The sequence below is a fragment of the Semicossyphus pulcher genome, unplaced genomic scaffold, assembly GCF_022749685.1.
Source record: "Semicossyphus pulcher isolate SPU_LCO1_2020_fin unplaced genomic scaffold, fSemPul1.0.p SCAF_18, whole genome shotgun sequence".
Lineage (NCBI taxonomy): Eukaryota > Metazoa > Chordata > Actinopteri > Labriformes > Labridae > Semicossyphus > Semicossyphus pulcher.
Window position 1 is genome coordinate 9,089,920 of NW_027211691.1, and position 20,669 is coordinate 9,110,588.

At 44.1% G+C, this 20,669-nt stretch overlaps 1 protein-coding gene across 1 annotated transcript in view; it reads right to left on the reverse strand.

Annotated features, from left to right (window-relative positions):
- Window positions 1-582: 582 nt before the first annotated feature.
- Window positions 583-20,669, reverse strand: part of slco5a1 (solute carrier organic anion transporter family member 5A1) — a 42,321-nt gene continuing 22,234 nt past the window's right edge. Inside the window, exons 2-9 of the mRNA XM_069667264.1 lie at window positions 20,222-20,354; window positions 19,891-20,108; window positions 12,700-12,864; window positions 7,148-7,346; window positions 3,647-3,806; window positions 3,036-3,277; window positions 2,866-2,930; window positions 583-1,102 (exon numbers count right to left, since the gene is read on the reverse strand). Of these exons, the coding sequence (XP_069523365.1) occupies window positions 645-1,102; window positions 2,866-2,930; window positions 3,036-3,277; window positions 3,647-3,806; window positions 7,148-7,346; window positions 12,700-12,864; window positions 19,891-20,108; window positions 20,222-20,354 (1,640 nt within the window). The 3' untranslated portion in view covers window positions 583-644. The remainder of the gene's footprint in view (window positions 1,103-2,865; window positions 2,931-3,035; window positions 3,278-3,646; window positions 3,807-7,147; window positions 7,347-12,699; window positions 12,865-19,890; window positions 20,109-20,221; window positions 20,355-20,669) is intronic.

Sequence of the window (20,669 nt, forward strand, 5' to 3'; positions counted from 1 at the left end):
TGGTAGCTAGCTTTGTATACTGGACTGGCCGAGACAGCCTGAGAGGCACTGTTAAGAAAAAGGAAGGAAAAAGAGGCGAGAGGATAAAATGAGACGGGTGGAATGGCTCAAATAGAAGAGAGATCGCTGATACGTTTACAGCTGGAAAAGGAAAGTGTGATTTTGAACGAGCCGACAACAACACTGATGATGAAGCAGGGAAGACAGAAGAGGTACAGGTGTAGAGTAGAGAAGGAGCTGTACAGTACTGAGAAGGGAGGAGCTGTACATTGGATCTTGCATAGTACAGGTTTGTCACTTGTGCTTTAGGAGTCTGTACAGAGATTGTAATGCCCTGCCCAACAGTAGCACCATGTGACCCTGTCTTTACATCGGCAGGACCTTGAGGCGGAGGTCTGACCTTCAGTGTGGCTGCAGCTGATGATATGCTCAGAAGACAACAACATCTGTCAACCTCCTTTTATCATAAACAATGAGCAGCCCTTTATGTGTGGCGGGCGCACCTGTGTCTCTGCCTGTCAGTCGTGCAGCAGGGGTGGAGCCCCGCCCGGTGTCTGATTGGTTGGTGCAGACACTGTGTGGTGCAGAAACACAAACAGGAAGGCACATGTCACAATGAGGCCCAGAGGGAGGCTTGGTGGCTCTCAGACATGGGCGGAGCCTCTGTGGTGATGTGGCAACAGGATGGGCGGGGTTATTGCTTTGAGGCCGTTGCCCGGGCAGCTGAGGCTGCTGTGGCCACGGTTGAGCAGCAGGGTGGTGGGCGGGTCGGGCCGCGGCGGGATGAAGACGGGGCAGGAGCGCGTGCGGGCGTGGCTCTTGTGGCCGCCCGCGTGGCAGATGAGCTCGCTGACGGTGCCCAGCGGAGGCAGGTGCTGGCGCCAGCGCTCGGCCCGCTCCTCCTTGTGCTTGATTGAGTACCAGGTGAGGAAGATGAAGATGAAGCCGACGAACTTGAGGCTGGCGGCCAGGCCGAAGTAGACGAAGCGGAACGAGGTGACGTCGTACTCCCAGCAGGAGCCGTGCACGCCGCAGTCCTGCTGCCACAGCATGCAGGTGGTGTCGATCACAGCGCCGAAGTAGATGGGCGTGGGGATGTAGGCTGCAGGAGGAGAGAGAGAAACTACTTAAATGCTTCCCAATCCCAAACTACACACTCATTCTCAGTGTGTTCACTCAACACAACAAACTTAAAGGCCCTATTCTTAAACTGTTTTTTATTATGTACTCAATTTAGCAAAAATCTGAAGACTTTTGTTGAATAGACGAGCTACTATCTTTGTGTTGTTGCACAAAATTTGTAAAATTTATGGTGGACAAATGCCATTTGGAAAAAGGCTGATTAACACTGTTGTTAACGTATGTCGGCATACAATCTGAAAAAGCTGCATGCACATTGTCCTGAAGGCTTTCAACGGAGAGTTGGAGTATGAACAAAGAATGTGGTTCCTTTTTTGTGTAATGTGAACTTTAACTTTGGTTGGATGTTACTTAAAGCTCCCATGAGGAACTTTCTGTTTGTGTTGATTTTGGCGCCCCCTGTGGCTGATTTTGTCCTGTGCAGGCTTAAGTGGTGTTTTTTATCCTGCTTTCTTTAACAGTCATATGTATCACTCAATTTAACATTTTGCCCTGGAAAATGTAAACAAAGGCAGCATGCAGTTAATCGCTTCATCTGACACCTACCCCCCTCCAGCAGTTTCAGGCATTAAAAATAACTATGTAGAAATAATCACTCTTGTCAATGATGGTCTGGTTTGCTTTTGTAGCTGATATAGAGGCATCTGAATGAATTTCATAACCAGATATAAACTCCTCACAGGAGCTTTAATAAGTCATGAATATTTAATTTTGACATGCTTAAAATGTAAAACTTAGTTTCCAGGGGCTTTAAGAAACTCCACAAAGCGAGGATGCTTGGTGGATTTTTGAGAGTGCCGTTGATGCAACACAAAGTAAAAGGAAAGAAAAACCTGGAACATGCAAAGTTTTCTATTTCACGTTATTACAAGGTACATTAGACTTATTGCATGTGTACTTTTATGTACTTGCTGCAAAGAAAACCACCAAATGATGCTCGTTTGAATAAAGTACATTCTGTCTCTGCCATTAGATTGTCACTGAATGTAGCTGACTGTAACGTAGTACCATCATGCTACCACTTGGTGGCACCATTTCATACAGATCAGAAGCAGATCTCGTCCATTTCAGTGAAAATTAACTGAATATAATAAAATCATTCAAAATAATGAATGCAAAACAACCCCAGCACTAACAGCAGCCTCTGTAGTGTAAATACTTCAGTGTTGAATCAACACATCTCTGCTGTGTGTCCACAAAACAGAACCTCTTTATAAATGTAAGATGTGTTGCGGAGCTGTTGTGTAGGATTGCATCAGACTGTATAATTAACTGATAGCTCATGTTTATAACTGTATTAGCACACAGACTCCCTCCTGACCGCGCACACACATGTTGGGATGGTTCAAGAGAAGTGGCAGCTTTATGTTCACACAGCCATACCAAGCAGACCAGAGACATGTCCGGGCAGCGCGCACTAACCCTCAGGGCTTTTCTACACTTATCTAGACCCGAGTTCACAGAGGTCCACTACAGCGCTGCAGCCCTGCTCTGTTTGAAATTGTAGGGTGCTAGCGAAGGCAGGGGGGAGAAAAGAGAGTGTTAGAAAAGCGGGTTAAAGACCAGCTGGAGAAAACATGAACATTAGATGACAGACCTGACTAGCTGTACGTTTTACGGTCTGAACTTTGGCTTAACCTGAAACATCTTATATTTATGACCAAAGTAGATACAACAAGAGATTATAGTGAGCAGTCATCAAAGTGCAAATATTCAGGAGCTTACCGAGAGTTCGGAGCAACACAAACTGCATCCCGAGAGCAAAAGGCCTCTCCTGTTCATCAACAGACCTGAGAGCAGAGACACAGCATGTAAATGACACAGATGCACTGCACTGCATCCAAATAACAGATGAAGGGGAAAAAAACGAGGATTTTGCAGGATTGCTCCCTCACCTGAGCGTGACGATGATGGCCGATGGCTGGGCACAGGCGGTGATGAGAGTGACGATGAAGAGGAAGATGAGGAAAGGGATGAGGGTGTTGCAGGTGCGGTCGCACTTCCCCGACACGGCGTACCCGTTCTCGTTCAGGTAGGTTTTAACGATGACGAGCTGCAGCTGGTTGACCGGCCCGCCGGAGGACGGGGTGATGACCTGTCTGCTCTGCACGCAGCCGCAGTCCGTGTAGTTCCTGATCTGTAGCCGGAGACGAGAGGAGTGAATCCTGAATCACTGATTATGCAGGTACATTTTTTTTCAATCCATGTGAATAGACTCAAATCTGATGCTAATTCACAGACAGACTGGGTGGCACCAGTCATGGGCTCATCAGAGATCCAGACAAATAATCTCGACGTTTCCTTTCCTCATACTGTTATAATTGTTGTTTTAGTTTCCTATCTGACATTGTGGCGGGGTCTGACACTTCCTGTACTTGGGAGGAGATTGTGCAGAGAACAGATCTTTGTGTGCCCATTGGGATTTATGTTTCCTTTAGCAAATTTCTCCTTAATTGTCTTCATGAACAGCAATAATTTCAAGACACAACTGTGTGTGTGTGCTCACCCCGGTGCTGTCATTGCCCACGGTGCTGCATCCAGCCAGGCAGGGGTTGAAATAGGTGATGCCGTCGGAGCCGCAGACCGGAGCGTACTCGTGGATCCTGCAGCCGCAGTTCACGTTGCAGCTCCCCGTCAGGTTCCTGTGGGTCATCGTCAGGGTCGGGCTGCACGGGCAGGACACGGAGAACATTCATGAAGAATTAGAGGAACGCATCAGATACATTTAAACAGACAGCTACAAAACTTAACTCTGAAGCCTGGATTGTAAAATGTTAGGCCTCTTATAGCTTTAAGGTTTTCATCACAGTGCAGGAGCGACATTCTTCCTCGTTGCCGCCGGCTTTCTTTGCATTTTGCACTGACAAAGCTCGTTCTCTTTGCTGTGTCAGCAAGTGTCACAGGGTCTTAATTTCTACATATTTATTTATTAATGTTCCATATTTGAAAAACAAATTTATTGTGCGACATGATGCATTTCCAGACCACATTTCCCAGAGTACCACAGGCTTCCTGCTGCAAAGACGACAACACCTCTTGTCCCCACTCCTTTACTGCAGAGTTACTCCAGAAGCCGCGTCCAGCAGGAAAAATAGAGCCAAACCATGCTGTTTATTATGTGCAAAGTAATAATATATGTGTTTGTCAAAGGAGTGCACTGCAACACTAAAAGCTAAATGTAACCTGGAATCAGAAAGAAGCTGCCAATCTTCCAGACAATGTTTCCTGGAGTCTGTGTGTCTCATTATTAATCTGCTGCACATAATGCTTTTAATTAACTTTAATCTCGCCCTCCCCCCGCTTCTGTGATGCGTGATGATCGAGGGACGGAGGCGAGGGGGGCTGAGGAAGTGACACCTCCAGCGGCTCGACGGGCAGTGTGGGAAACGGTCGCTCTAAGCCAAACAGGACTTCAGCTTCATCTGAAGCGGGAGCAGCGGAGCGAGCGTGGGGCTTTTTCACTCTGAGCCCTTGCGGAACAGCCAGGGACGGACACAACCAACTACAATGACAGGACATCTGTCTCTTTTGTGATAATTTGTTGCTTTTTGTGTCCGCTGATGATGTTTTTCCAAGAATACTGTGCTACATGAGGGAATAAAAACCTGCCAAACATGCAAAAGAACGTTTAAGTGATTTGGTTTCCACAGGGGAGGCACATTCGGGCCTGTTCTGACATAACAGACTCACAGTGGAATGTGAGGGTGTTATGTGCATTTGCATGCACGCAAAAAAGGCATCAGTCCTGTTGCAGGCTTACTCTCCTGATTGAACATTTGTTACCCCAGATTAAAGCCTGTCCCTCGCTGAACCCTCCAGATGTTGTGTCTGTGTGCGCGCTAGCTAACAACCCAAACACAGAGCCAGGAGAGCTTAATGAGATTTAGCAGTGAGGACGCCGAACAGACAACATACTCTGAGGTTTTATTTGAGGAGGAAAAGGTGCAGTTTGCAGACTTTTATTTTGAAAACTCAGCAGCCGCTTCTATTTAAGACACTTGTGTAGATGTGTTAGAAGAAATGTTCAAAGTCTCCGGTGTGTCTGCAGGGCGACCGCTCCGTCTAGACGACTGTGAGAGTACAGACGGGTGACACAAAGAGTGGGCTTGGGCGAAACATTCCTCATGTGGGTGCCACCGGTGACCTTGTTGACCCCTCTACAAACAGCGGCTCAGACAAAGACTGCCGTTATTAATGGGTCAGCTCTGCGGCTTTAAAGGGCACGGCGACTATTTGGCAAATAATCACTTTGATTAACGTAGTGATGTGAAAAGTAAACTTCACAGAGGTGTAGCAGCTTCACCTTATTGGGATCAGTGTTTAGTGAACTCTATTCATACAGCCGACAACAGGCAATTAAGCATATTATAAAAGGTTTGTTTTGCATCTCATACTGTGTCCTCCAAGGTCCCTGCCTGCATGGTGCCTTCATGCTCCTGTGTGTCTAGAACTGTGTGCCAACACACGTCCGCTGTATTTCTGTCCGCAGGGCCTGACACATAACATGACGGTTTGTTAGCCCGTCTGCTGATGCTCCGTCGCGCTGCTGCTTCAGAAATAGAGGTGGCAGAGTGATTCACTGGAGCCACGAGAGCAGATGCCAGTGCTGCTAATTAGTCATTCACACTCAAACACAACGCCACAACGCATGAGGAGCGATGACAGCATCCCGGGCTCGCACACCCTCCTCCGGTATGTGTGGAGTTTAGATATAACTTCATATGCAACTAGATTTACTGCCTCCGCCAACCATCCATCAGTGTTTCCCACAGAGTGACAGTGTAACAGTGGCATAGACAGAGATTACAAGCATACATTAAACTGGAGAGGTCGGACCACAATCATTTGCAGGGTGGGCATAATTTCAGGGAACATCTCTCTTTCAGTAGAGCCTTCTCTCGACAGGAGAGTGTTAGTTCTGTAATTCAAGTAATCGGTTATTTATTTACTTTTCCACACAAAAAGTAATCCGTTACTGGAAAAAATGTCCCTTTTCCTTGTGTCACCACAAAAAACAGAAACCCTCCGAAGCACTGTTTCTGTTTCTCTCCGACCTCTTGGCAGGTAGCTGCGCACCAATGGAAGGTACACACGTGTCATTGCGCATGTGTAGCTAGCTAACTAGCGAGACGGCAGGGAGGACAGCATTTACTCATTTTTTGGGTGAAAAGGACGAGAACAGTCTGGAGGATAAGTGATTCTCAGCTGTAAAGAGCTCGACTTCAAATGTGAAGAAGAATCTGCAGTTAAACACAGCTCCGCAACACTGGTGGGACTAAGAGCCTGTGTTGTATTGTTTTCATTGAAACAGCTGTGCCTAATACTGTCTGCCAATGCCCAGTCCGCTGTCAGGTTGATAGCATAATAAAGAGCTGTAAAGGTTATATTGCGTCCGTCATTTCTGTTATTAGGCTGCAGAGTTACAGATTATAGGCCGTAATGACGGTAGACGTACAGTCGGCTACACGCCGTCCTGACAATATAACCGTCATGTGTCATGAGTTGCAAAGGGGGTTTTAATTTTTGGTAACGCCAAACACAGAAACATAATGAGTAACTTATAAATGGGAATAATCTTCTAACATAATGAGTTACTTTTAAAAGTAACGTTACCCAACACTGTTGGATGTGAGGTCACAATCAGCTTGACCTTTGACCATCAAAAAGTGAATTTTTGTACCAAATTTTAAGATAGTCCCTTAAAATGTTCTTGAGATAGCATGTTCACAAGAATGGAAAAGGAAAAATGGTGGGAAAATTGGTTTTCCAGGACTCACTTTATCATCATTATCTGATCCTACTAGACGTGTGTAAAATGAGTTATGGCCAAAAACCTGTTTGAGAGAGATTAAAAGTAAACCTTGAACACCAAACGTAGTTATTTTTTAGTCCAAGCGGACGTTGGTGACAATTTTGAAAGTAATCTCATCTGGCCTTCCTGAGTTATCCCATTGGACTGACAGAAAAGGACACAATACCTCTGCCTACGGTTGTTGCTTGCCCTTACCCGGTTGTGTAGGGTATGTTGATGCCTCCTAAATTGATGCTCTCGCAGCCCACGATGAAGAGCGTGGAGAAGCAGAGCAGAGACACGCCGCTGCAGATCATGGCCAGCTTGGCCGACTCTCTGGCTCCGAGCTTCAGCTTCTTGATTATGTAGCCTCCGAGCACGATGCCCACCCCGGCACTGGGTACGATGATTACACCTGCGAGAGAGTCAGAAAGAAGAGGAGGAGGGGGTGCGTTAAAGGATAAATTAAGAAGTGTTGCAAACAGCACAGAAATAGAGCAGCTAATATGCGTCATGAAAACATATAACAGTGAATAATTACTGTTAACATGTCGTGCTTTTCAAAGACTGTGTGAAGTCTTGTTTGACACGGCTAGAAAAAGAAACATTCTCAATGTAAATAACTTCAAAGAAAGACAGACCAGAAAAGACTGCTGTATATCAGGGTGACCAGGCTACGCTACAGGCTAACAGTGTGTCATTTCAGGCTGCGACACATGCTCCCAGTCCACTATAGCTGCTCTAATTGACAGCATGAAGAAAGGCGAAGCTGGCGGCTGGCAGAGTGAAAAAGTGTCACGGTGCAGGAGTTAAAGCCCAGGGAGGCTGCACATGGCCGCCCTCGAGCCCGACCGTAGGCGCTCGCCGCTGGGTAATGAGCATGATGAGGTCAGCCAGCGGGGGTGGAGGTTCAGCAGAGATAGAGGATCAGCAGAGAAATGATCCAAGTGCACACAAATGTCATCTGTATTCTCCCTCTCTACATGTATGCGTGTTTGGGAGGCACCAAGAGAAAGAGAGAGAGAGGGAGTGTGTCTTTGAGCACACTCAGTAAGAGATAAGCAAGAGACAGATGTAGCAAAATATGATCCTGTAAGTGCATGTTTCTGTGTTAAAGCTGGGGCTTTCTGCAGGATTAAACATGCACACAGGCAGAGCAGATACCATATCACTGTGACATAAGGTACACAAACACACGATGCTGTCGCGTTTAATGCTGCACAAATCATTTAAACATATTTTATCTGGATTAGCAGCTTTTCTGGCAGAAATGTGGCTGCGTTTTCTTGTTATTGAATAAATACGTGCATGTCTTTGTCTCGAGCTCCGACCTCTCAGACGCTGTGACTGCTGAACGATCTGTGCTAACAATTGTTCTGTGTTTCCATGGAGTTTAAAAAGCTGCAGGTGACAAAAAGTGAAAATGATAAAAGTGCACGTTTGAAAGGAACAGCGGCTGAAGTTAGGAGAAATAATCAGACAAACGGGCGGAGAGCAGCGACAGCATCACGGGGGGGAAGCTGCAGCTGAGGGAGGCGTGTGAGATATGTTACACTGCTATTTCTGTAGCTACATCTAATGAGCACGTAGCAGTGGCGGCTCTTTAACAGGGCAGGACATCAATTCACCATCAATTTATTGTATTTTGACATGTTTGGTGTCTTATTTACCGTGTTTGCCTATTTTATACTTCACTTCCTACAGATCAGCTGGCTTTTAATGATACAAAGCTACGATGTCTTTCTTTAGACTTGTTGTCATTGGTGCTAATTCTTCTTCTATTTATTGTTAGGACAACAGCTGAAAACTTTAAATGCATCACTTCCTGTGTAACTCAGAACTTTGCAACAAAAAAAAACACAAAAGTTTTAATGAACTGAACGAATACCATGTTCAATCCACTGGCAATGAGGGCCACACTCTGTTTGCATATTCTTGGCTGTTTTCAGACGATAGGTTGAACTTGCTTGCTTATTGTTATGCTGCACATACAAAGCAACATTAGGAAACTCCAGGGAGTACTATCTGGCTCTTTAGCCGCTTAAAGCTCTGCTACGTTCAAGAGCTAGTTGCTCATTTTCTGTCTCCCATTTTTGAATTAATGCGAGGCAGGAAGTGCACAATGAAGTGTTATAAGAACAGCCGCCTGCTGCATCCAAATCTGTGTCTATGAGAAGAAACTGACAGAATTCAGCAAAATTAAAGCTAAAAAATGCTTTAAATCTGCATTGAGCTGAAGGGAACTGCAGTGTTGGGCAATAATTGTGTGTGATTTTAACTAATAAAGTCCTGTGATTGGCTGGCGATCAGTCCAGGGTGTACCCCGCCTCTCGCCCAATGACAGCTGGGATAGGCTGCCCTCGACCCTGAAAAGGATAAGGGTTATAGATAATGTATGGATGGGTGCAACTATTAATCAACATCATCATTTTTGGTCCATTTTTTTGCCTTTATTGATAGGACAGCTGAAGAGAGACAGGAATTGGTAGAAGAGAGTGGGGGGTGACATGCAGCAGGGGGCCGAGTTCGGGAGTCGAACCTGTGGCCACTGCGTCGAGGACTGTAGCATGTGTACACAGGGCACCTGCTCCATCCACTGAGCTACACCAACGCCCCAATCAGTAGATTTATTGTTAAATATTGAGCATAGCAGATTTAAGCTTGGCATTTATAAATCTTAATTTTGTCTTCGTGTTTACAATGCATTTGTTGCTAATAAGCTATGCTAACATGCTGAAACAAGATGGTGAACATGGTAAACCTGCTGAATTTCAGCTTTTTGTCCAAACTTTCCAGTTTTCCCTTCGTGACTTTGTTCATCTTTCCTTCTTTTTTTTTTTTTTTGGGCCTCAGCCTTTATTGGATAGGACAGCTGAAGAGAGACAGGAAATGTTGGGGAGTGGAGAGCGGGGGATGACATGCACCAAATGATCAGCAGACCGGGAGAGGAACCTGCGATCAGTGCGACGAGGACTTATAGCCTCTGTACGTGGGGCACGGCCATCTTTGCTTCTTTTTAAGTAGAAAAGCACAATTGACACAAGATTAGGTCTTGGTAGTGATTTAGCGGAATGGAAAATATTTTAAAATTGTCAAATTTGTTTATTAAGTTAAATCAAACTGGTTGGGTTTAATAAAAATGTCTCAAACTAAAACACATCAAAGCCTCATTCTATTGTTATTACTGATATCAAAACACTATCATCATTAACACTATATCTACACGTGCAAACACAGCCGTCTCGTCCTCTTCTCATTCTTTAAAAATAATCCAGCTCCCATCAGGAAAGTGTCCCACATGGTCAGTCCATCTGTCCGCCTGAAGAAGGAGCCACCGTGCTCCTCACCTCCTTCTCCTCCTCCTGCTGCTCCCCTCCGACCACCATCGCATCCCAGCAGCTTGGCATCCCTTGGGTAGCCATGGCAACTGCACCACCCGTTTGCCCTTACCCCTTGTATCCTGGCAACAGGCAGATGAGATGAGGCAATGGTGTTGTGTCTGTGGGAGTGTGTTTGTGTGTCTAGAGCTGACCATATGTTAGCCAGCAGACAAAGATGCACACACGTTCTTTGTTTCCTTTCATGAGCATTATTGAGTTTAAAATCACTTCCTGCTGTAACAATAACCCTGACTCCAGATTATTAATAGTATGCTCGCAGCACCGGCTCAGACATGACTGAAGCACTACAGCTTTGTGCATCCTACATGTGTGATGCATTACAGGCAGAGCTGAGGGAAGCTGTGTGTGCGCGCGTGTGCGTGATGATGAATGTGTCTCCCACAGACCACAGAGACTCGTGCGTTACAGTCCGGGGATGCAATAAAAGCTGATCACTGAATGAAAGTCGGCGAGACTCCGTGAGTCAGAGCGCTGCCCTGCGACGGTGAATCACCGTGTGAGCACATGCAGAGGTGAGAACACTGTGAGCTCAAACCGGTGCAGAACAATCGTGCATATGTTATGTGTGGATGTGTCATTTATCTTCCAGCACAGGATGAGAACACAGAATAAAGACGAGTGTATTTATGTTGATATCTTACATGCAGGTTTTAAATTTAAACTCTCTTAACCTTAACGTGTTATTACTGCTTTTTAATCATTTAAAAATCAATGATCTTCAGGACAACAAGATCTCTCCATTTACCCTCCCTGAGTGTGGAGATTTTCTTACCATATTTGTGCTGATGTATGAACTAATGAATCAATGAGTTTGTAAATCAATTACTCGCTTGACAGACAATAAGTCGCCAACGCCTTTAACAAAAGCTGAATAATTTATGACTTTCTCAAGTGTGAGGATTTGATGCTTTTGCTCAGCTTTATTTAAATGTAAATTGTAGAGTTGGTCAGACTAAAAACAGCACACTAAAATAAAAGAAATGTTCATTTTATGAGTGGAATTAGTTCATTCCCAGCGAGCGTGTTCTCACGTGTTCTCGTATGTCCTCGTGCGCACTCTCTTGTTTACAGAGCATCTTTGAATGCATCACAACATCATTTTATACTATGACACGTTAATAATTAGCTAGTTAGTCTCGCTCAAACGAGCTAAAACAGTGACAGTGTGGTCATGATGGCGGAGAATTTAAATCCCAGCCCGACCAGAGAGACAGAGACTCTCACGCCCAGCATCACAGACGGGTGTAGATGTTGATTTATTTTAAAAGGCGTGTTTATGTTTAAATTAATATACCTGTCACAGCACTGCTCGCTCGGAGCACTGAATGTCCGTCCTACCTTAACCGAATTATTTTATGTTTATTTTGCAAGGTGTAGGAAGCCATGTTGATCTTTTAAAAGGCATGTTTATGTATAAATGAGAATATCTTTGTCAGTAAGTTTGTCTCTCGTTGTATTGGTATGCCCTCTTGTCGACATAGTGCGCAAAAACAGATATTTGAATAGTTCGAACCTTTGTGATTTTTTAGAAAGAATAATCAAACGTTATTTTTGGCCAATTTTGATGGCAATTAAACGTTTATGTTTCGACCAGAGTTCACCTGCTTCTGTCACAAGATTTATCAGACATTCACTCACATATTAACGGCAGTTTTCAAATGTCATAGTGGCTAAAATGATGAATGAACTTTTTGCATACGTGGGTGGAGTTGGGACTCAAACAAACGACTCATCACCGTCGGCCACCGACGACTCCTGATGTTAAGGTTTTCCGTTAAGTATTGATCAACTACGTCAGCATCCATGGGTCGTTCTGCCTTCATAGTCAGAGCTGCACAGCCGAAGTACCTGAGCATGCGCAGTCTTCTTTTTTTCTTCTTCTGTGGTGAACGTTTAAAAGTGCTGCCTTTAGGATGTCTCTGAACCTTTTTGTTAACATCAACAGCCCATAAAGCGCCGTGTTTATGATTTTTGTATGAAAAATAAGATGCGTTGAAATTACATCTTTTTTGTAGGTCGCATTAAACCCACCACTGGAAAACTATTTTGGAGAAATTCCGCTACAATCATCACTTTCGTCACCCTCTCATAGCTAATATGAGCAAATTATCAAATGTGTTTCTGACACGTTGATGCCGTAACCGTATTTTAGCCGGTTGAAATGATGTCTGACGTTCAGACCTGATTTCACCCTGTTTTCAACCAAATTTCAACATTGGTGCTCACTGGGTAATGTAATGAACTCCTCATTATAGTTTCCAACACGTCCTTGATGGACACCCACCAGGGACAGCAATGATTCACAACACAACTCAAAAATATACCTGGAGAAACAAAAACAGACAGAGTGTGCAGAGAAAGACTCACCGGTGTAAATGCTGGCGTTCGAGGCGGGGATGCCGAACTGCGACTCGATAAATTTGGGGATGAAGGTGATGAAGGCGGTGACGATGGCGCACTCTGCCGTGTAGGACAGGCTGACAAACAGGAAGGTCATGTTGCTGAGGATCCTCAGCGCTGCCTTGGGGAGGTCTGGGGGAGGGAAACAAGACAAGACGGAGATCTTCATTACTGCGGTGCTGTAATTAACTCCCGATCAGATTCTTAATTTGGCGCTCACGCCCTCACAACCTGAACTCAATTGAAACATCAGAAGAAGAATGATTACTGAAAAGCTGTGATTAAGAGGAGAAAAAGCTGCATGTGCAACCCCAATAAACCTCATGTAATGATATCCTTAGGTAATAACAGAGGAGAGACTGTTACACACACACACACACTTAAATACACTCCCTCAAAGGTGCATTCAACCTTATCTCATTACATCTGGATAAGTATCCTTGTTTCACGCTACAATGCAAAGCAAACATACATAAGTGCACAGATGCTGTCGAAGCCTGAGACCTAATTAAGAGAATCATAAAGCTACAAGCTTGCATGACGCGTTTGGACCATGTGTGTCTCTGCTGCGAGCCCCGAACAAACCCAGCTCTGTACATCCAGCCTGCATGATGTCATCCTCTCATGCCCTTTATGTCTGCTCGAGGGCGCTTTACATGTGATATGGTTGACATGATGCAGAGTGCCCTCTCATCCTGTCACTCATGCGGGGTCATGTGGTCACGCTGTAAGTACATTACTGTTGCCAGGCAGAAAGAGACTGTCAGAGGTTTCTCTGTGCTCCAGCTCTTTGTCTGCACAGTGGCTCAAAATGGATATAAAGCATTTTGACTCAATCCCCAAAGATAAAACCCAGATGCTCCTTTCTGTCAGAGGAAATGCAGCCCAGAACTGTTTTCCAACTATCACAGAAAAAGGCTAATCCATTTTCACCCTGTCATTATTGAACCTTTGGAGGTCAGGGCTGTGTATTGAGAGGAATCTCACAATATGATATGTATCCTAATACAGGAGTTAGATTGATACTCTGAACAAAGAATTATTGAGCAGAGTGGGGGATGACATGCACCAAACGATCGGCACACCGGGAGTCAAACCTGCGATCAGTGCATGGAGGACTGTGACCTCTGAATATGGGGCGTCTGCTCTACTGACTGAGCTAAACCAGAGCCCCCATAAAACAATTTTTTATACGTTTTTATCCTTTTTTAAGAAAACTGTGAAAATATAAAGAACACAACATCATATAGATAAAATAAGCCTTAAAATGCATGTTGTATAGATTCAGAACAAAGCAAAGGAATTAACATTCGTCTACATCAGTAAAAAACATAAAAATTCTATGTAAATGATTTACGACAAAAATAGATTGTTTGAAAGGATACAGGTCCCGCTTCACAAAGATGTTTTAAACCAGTCTATAGAGTTAGGCCAGTCTCAAATTTGCTCATAGAATAGTCTAATGCAAGTTAATAAAGACAAAAAATTAGACACCTTACCCCCAGGCTAACTCAGCTCTAAGGGACCCATGTTACCATGGTAACATGCACCAAATTTTGAACGTCTTTGACGGTCCTTTCAACAGTCGGATTTACACTGTTTACTGTTGCTGCTATTTTTTTCCATTTCAGGCTTTTTTTTGTCTTTGTTGTTGTTGTTGTTGTTGTTGTTGTTGTTGTTGTTGTTACACTCTTGGCTGAATTTTCCAAGTAAAATGCCCTTAAAACTGATGATTTCCTTCATTAGACAAACATTTTCTGCTGGGGTAAACAGACTTGAGCAGTTAGATGTGTTTTTTTTGTTTCGAAAAAAGTCTTAATTTACCCAGAATTCAATGCACCATTTTCCTGCTTAAAATAGTCAAAAACTAAACTGCTTTATGACGGATGAATTTAGACGTCTATCTTAAGTCTGACTATTTGTTACAGCGAAGCCACAGTCAAAGTCTTTGTGAAACCGGCCCACAGTATCAGAAAACATAACGTCCCTGTCGGGCAGAAACCTTGTATTTCCATTTTTTTTTTTTCATTAATCAATTCTATTGGTCATCATTTACATCTGTAGATATAATGACACATACAGGTAATTGAAGATACTAGCACACTACCAAACTTTCATTTCCTGAATAGTATTGGTTTTGGAGATATGAGGTTGCTGCCGGACAGCGACAATAATATAGCAATACTCAAGTATTTATATTTTCTTAAACCCTTTTCTTAAACGTATGCTGTACTACCCCAAATACACCCCATAAAACACGTGTTTAGTATCCAAAGCATCCACCTTTCTGACTTAGTATGCCTTACGCACGAACGAAAAGGTCAACCAGTGAAGTGTAATCTTGGGTTTTGGAAGATGTTGGAATGCTATGTTATAAAACCTAGAAAACATGCAGGTCTGCAAATCTAATCAGTGCAAATGCAGCAGTACTAGAGTCAGTGGTAGAGTCGGTCGTCTCTCAATCGGAAGGTTGGTCGTTCGATTCCTGACTGCTACAGTCACATGTCAAAGTGTCCTTGGGCGAGACACTGAATCCCCAATTGTTCCTGAAGGCACAGCAATCAGTGTATGAATGTTCATAGATCTAATTGGAGATTGGCATAGCAGCCTCTGCCATCAGTGTGTGAATGTGTGAATGTGAGTTGTAGTGTAAAAGCTCTTTGAGTGGTCGGAAGACTAGAAAAGTGCTATAGTATATACAGTATGTACTGCACATTGTGTGAATGAATAGTAAAAAAAAAAAGGAAATAAGTCATAAATCAGTAGGCATCTATCTGCCAATCCAACCGTCCAATCATGTTCCTCTTTCAAGCCCCATCCCAACATCCTAATTACTGCAGAAACATGAAACTTTGGCCCGTCTCTGTCTAAGTTTAAAGCTACAATAGAAACTATGTGAGTGCTTCATCTTTTGCATTTGAAAAGTTGTGTCTGAAAATGCCCTTGCCAGAAACACAAGGTTGCAGCGAACGCTGTTCTCAGGCTGGACTGGAACATACAAGCTGCCTCATATCTCAACAAGGCCGAGGTGAAAGAATTTAGGAGCACGTTTGACAGAATGAGGTTCTCTCGTAATCCACAGGGAGCTCAGACTCAAGCTGCTGCTTCTTTACGTTAAAAAGATAAAGCTGATATAGTTCTGGCACCAGGTGAAGAAGTCCAGAGGAAGACTCGCCGCAGAGACGACACGTCCTAACTGCTGTTGGAGCAGATGGGAGGTTTATTCTCTTTCCCCTGTTATCCATACATCTTAACAATGTTTTAAATTACGGCTGCAGCTTTAAGAAAGAAATCTTAAGTTTAAAAATGTTTTTGTTCTGCAGCTGAAAGACGAAAAGGCCAGAAAGGTCCCTTCTCCAAAGATAATGATCATTGACTTACAGAAGCGAGGTCACAGAAAGCTTCTTTATATAAATTAATCTGAACTTTGGGGCCGATTCCACTCAGACAAACTTTGTGCAGTCTACTCTTGACCTTTATTATCTGTGGGATGGCAGAAGGAGGAGGACGGCAACCAAAGCACTCATTTATTAGAGACTTTCAAAATAAAACACTCAGTTCAGGTTTGATATCTTTTCATCTCAGTCTCAGCCTCGCTCTCCCTGTAAGTGTGCGAACTGTCAAGGGCCTTATTTGATTGATTTGAGTGGACGGTTTCTCTTACCGAGCACGAAATCTCTGGCTTTCTGGTGTCTTAGGACCTGGGGCGAATATTTTTACTTTAAAGTCATAAGGCTTTCTTTTGTCTCACATGCTTCACACACAAACACCTCAAAGCAAAGAAAGAACAAAAGAAGGCAGGAAATGTGAAGTGGATTATACTGCCCTTTTATTGTGGAGGTTATTACGAGGCTGGCCAGCCTAATTGGGTGGCACGGCGCCTCGGCGTGGGGATAGCAGTCTCGTTACTAATTCAACTAATCTTGTTGGAGGTGGGGAAATGTTAGCATCTGTCAGTGCTACCTCCACATCAAAGGTATGAATAAGATAGTGACGCTGATTATTTCGTTCCTGGGGAGCGGGCTGTAATCAAGTCCGGAGGGGGGGGACAGATGGCGAGGTCTTGTTGAGCAGCAGCTGCTCCCTACATCCAACAGACCACTGACTCGCAGAAGTTGCTATTCTTGCTATATTTTTTTTTCCATTGTGAGACTTTAGTTGATGACTCAGTTAAATTCTTTCATCCATCTGCTTCTGCAAAACATTTTTCTTTGAGCGAAGAAGACAGATGAATACAGCAGATGATTTGTTATATCTGCAGATTAACTTTAGCTCAGACAAGCACTGCATGACTCCTGCACAGACGATCGCTGTCAGCCTAAACTTGGGGTTTCATTAATATGTCAAATAACAGCTAAAGTGATGAGTAATCATTTAAATATTAAAGGGCCAGTTCGCCAATTTCCAACCTCAGTCCTATCATGCTATCACGGGGAGCTAATGCCATTATGGTAGAAAAAAAAAGCTATTTCTCTCTGTGCCTTTGGAGGACGCTATCCGCTTCTCCAATGGGCCCTGGAAAACCTCCGCCAGACTACATAAAACGCGTCATCTGGCGGAGGCCAGGGAGCTCGCTAAACTACACTTCCTCAATCTAGGACGCCCGCCTCTGATGTCATGTCTCGTTCAAAATCATCAGGTTTGAAATGTAGACTGCAGACCTGAAGATTTTTTAGACGATCCACCGGTATATTCTCGCCGAATTCGGATTCTGTACCGCTCTGAGCCGTTGCCTGCAGAGAAAACAGTAGTATTTCACTCCAGCGTCTCTCGCTGGGCCATTCCTTTCAGAGGGAGGGGCGCAATGCACGCTGGGTGTTGTAGGCATGTAGAATGGGAGAAACCACGAGCTGTTCGTACGACTTTCTCCACAGCTATGGCGCCAATTTCAAATATTATTGCTTCTATCGATCATTTTGGCCGATGACTCTGCAGCGGCTGTTACTTCTGCTAATATTAAATGATTAGTCAATCGACAGAAAATAATCAAAAACTAGCTTGTGTTAGTCACTTGTCATCTTTTAGCTTCTACAATATGAGGGTTTGCTGGTTTGCTGGACATTTCTGAAAGTCATCTCAGCTTGTAATCAGGGCTGCACAATAAATCGCAAAAGTCTGAATTTATCGCAATGAATTAGAAAAACTATTTTATCTAAACAAGCCAAGCTCTTCCACCAAGCATGTAAAGATGGATTACAGATTATCTATCCATGCATCCATCATGTATACTGCTTATCCGTCCAGGGTCGCCGGGTGCTGAAGCCTATTCCAGCTGTCATATGTGTCAGCACTGGTCCATCACAGGGCTGACACATTGAGACAGACAACCTTCCACGCTAACACCTACAGTCACCAATGAACCTAACGGGCCTGTCTTTGGACTGTGGGAGGAGTTGGAGGGAACCCACGCATACACGGGGAGAACATGCAAACTCCACACAGAAAGGGCCACTTCGTCTGAACCGGGATTCGAACCAGGAACCTTCTAACTGTGAGGCACTGCACCACTGTGCAGCCCAATCACAGATCAGATGTCAAATTAGTGGATTCGGGAGGAACATGTTGCAAACACATGTATGAGTAAAACATGCTGAAGAGCAGACAGACGCGCAAAGAGTTAAAGCTATTATGCACTCTTTAATATTTGTTTTTCACACTTCCTGTCGTTATCACAACATTGAACAATCAGAGTTTTCTTATATCGTGCACGCCTACTTCGTATGTGCTGTTTTTGTATTTTCAGACAAGCAAATCAATAGACAGCAGATAAATCAATAACTGCCATAAATTGCACCTAGTGGGCCGTGTCAAATGCTTCCTTTGTACGCTGATTTTGCACTTAACTAATTAGTGAGTATTGAGTCACATCTTTGTAATTTCATAGTCATTGAAACTTCCTTTCTATGCTGTATAGTTCAAAATAAATAAAGATTACTGTAGCTGCACTTTAAATCTGTGGGGTAAGTAATTGACGATTGAAATATGATGGTGACAAACAGCATGTAGCTGCAGTTATTCATCTATAAGTTAAAATTCCATGAAATGCTGAATCTAAAAATGTTATGAATGGCAGTCGGCAGCAGTTGCCCGAAGTCTGGAACATTTCATAATCAAAAGTGCGTCGCTCCAGCGTCCATTACTGAAAATATTCTGCGTTAGCGTATTTCTGTTTGTGATGATCTCAAGGGCAAAACAAACTGCTTGGTGAACACAGCCACTCCAGGGCAGCATATCTTTCACAGAATGTGCTGAAGTTGTGCTATAGACAAACACGCGCTTCAATAGGACACACTAAAATAAATAACACTGAAATGCCTGAGTCTGCAGAATTGGCTCTAGTTTGCACAAAACATCCTGCAGGGACGCAGCAGGAGAGCTAGCGCTGATCTGAGGACGCTTTAATGCATTCATAGTTAGTGTTTGTTATCTGCTGTCTGAGACAAAATCCTGTCTGGGGGATTGCACATAAGCATGCATCGACGAGCATGCACCCGTTTAAATACATGTTAGTATTCAGGTTAGTTATTTAGCATAAAGAAAAGAGGGCGAGAGCAAAAACGTTTGCTGTGCTGCAGAGTCTGTCTACTCCTGTGTGAGGAAACGTGACAGGGTTCCCTGGAGAGCTCATTTAAGAGAGAGAGAGAGGGAGAGGGCTGTCTGATATTTTTCTCTCAGTCAGAAAAGAGGGAACACTAGAGCAGAATTCAGTTCAATCAGGGGGCTCTCCCAGGGAATACCAGGAGTTTCCTGATAAAGCTGGCTCAGAGAGGGCATTAAAAATGGACGCAGGTGCACAGGAGAAAGCAGACAGAGCATGCATGAAGAATGAGCTGTCCTTATTTAAAATCAAGGAAACATGAAGACTTAAGCTGGCAGCAGTGATGTGCGACCTTCAGCCATGTTTGCAATTCATTAACAGTAAGTAAGTAAATACAGCGTAACATACAGAAAATCTGTTCATGTTGACACTGAAGCGTCTGCTTCATTAGTCACCTGTGTGGGCAGCCTCCTCCATCACTAATCAATAACATCTTTAAAGGAGATCTCACTGGAGAAGATGACTAATCCAGCTCATTGATTGGATTATGGGCCATTTGTACATCAGTAGCTCACACTTCCACAGGTGGAAAATGCAGACTGATAGTATCTTCTCCTCACCTTTGATGTCCTTTCCGAAGCCCATTGAGGAGGAGACGTTCTGGCCTTTGCTACTGGACTTCTCCTTCATCATTTCATCGTCACTGGACACGTCCCCGGGCGAGCTGATCTTTTTCTTTTTCCTCTTCTTGTGGCGAGGAGGCAGCTTTTTGGGGAAGGCGAACATGGGAAAGATGACCAGGAGCATGGCGACGGAGCACAAGAGAAAGCCGCTCCACCTGTTGAGGAGAAACAACAGATGTGTTGTAAAGGCAGAACAGATTGATCATCACACTGGGGAACATGTATATATAAAAAGGGCTCGGGCAGACAGATGCACATGCATATTTACCAGTTGCCAACAAAGCGAGGGTCACTCTGGTCGATGTTGACGACAGTTTTAGGGTCGACGTAGAAGCCGATGAGGACGCCACCCAGCAGGTAACCAGCTGCAGGTCCCAGAGCTCCCATCACATACATGATAGCTGGAAGAGACACAGATAAAAAACAATCAGAAACCTCACATCAAACACTCTTTAAACTTCTTTCCTGACTGTAAACACTAAAAATAAACTGCAGATTTTGATGACCACTTAAATTAAGTCATTATAAAAGCAGGAGGGCAGCACTTTGTTTCAGAGTGTTAGCTCTTTGCACCTTCCTCATTAATGCTCTTCATCACACAGGAAACAACCTGTGACTCTTTAAATGAGACCTGCGGGAGCTGTTCATTACCCATGATGCATCGCCCACCATATTCAGAACACCTGCACAGAGATCCAGCAGCCCTCGGGTCATTT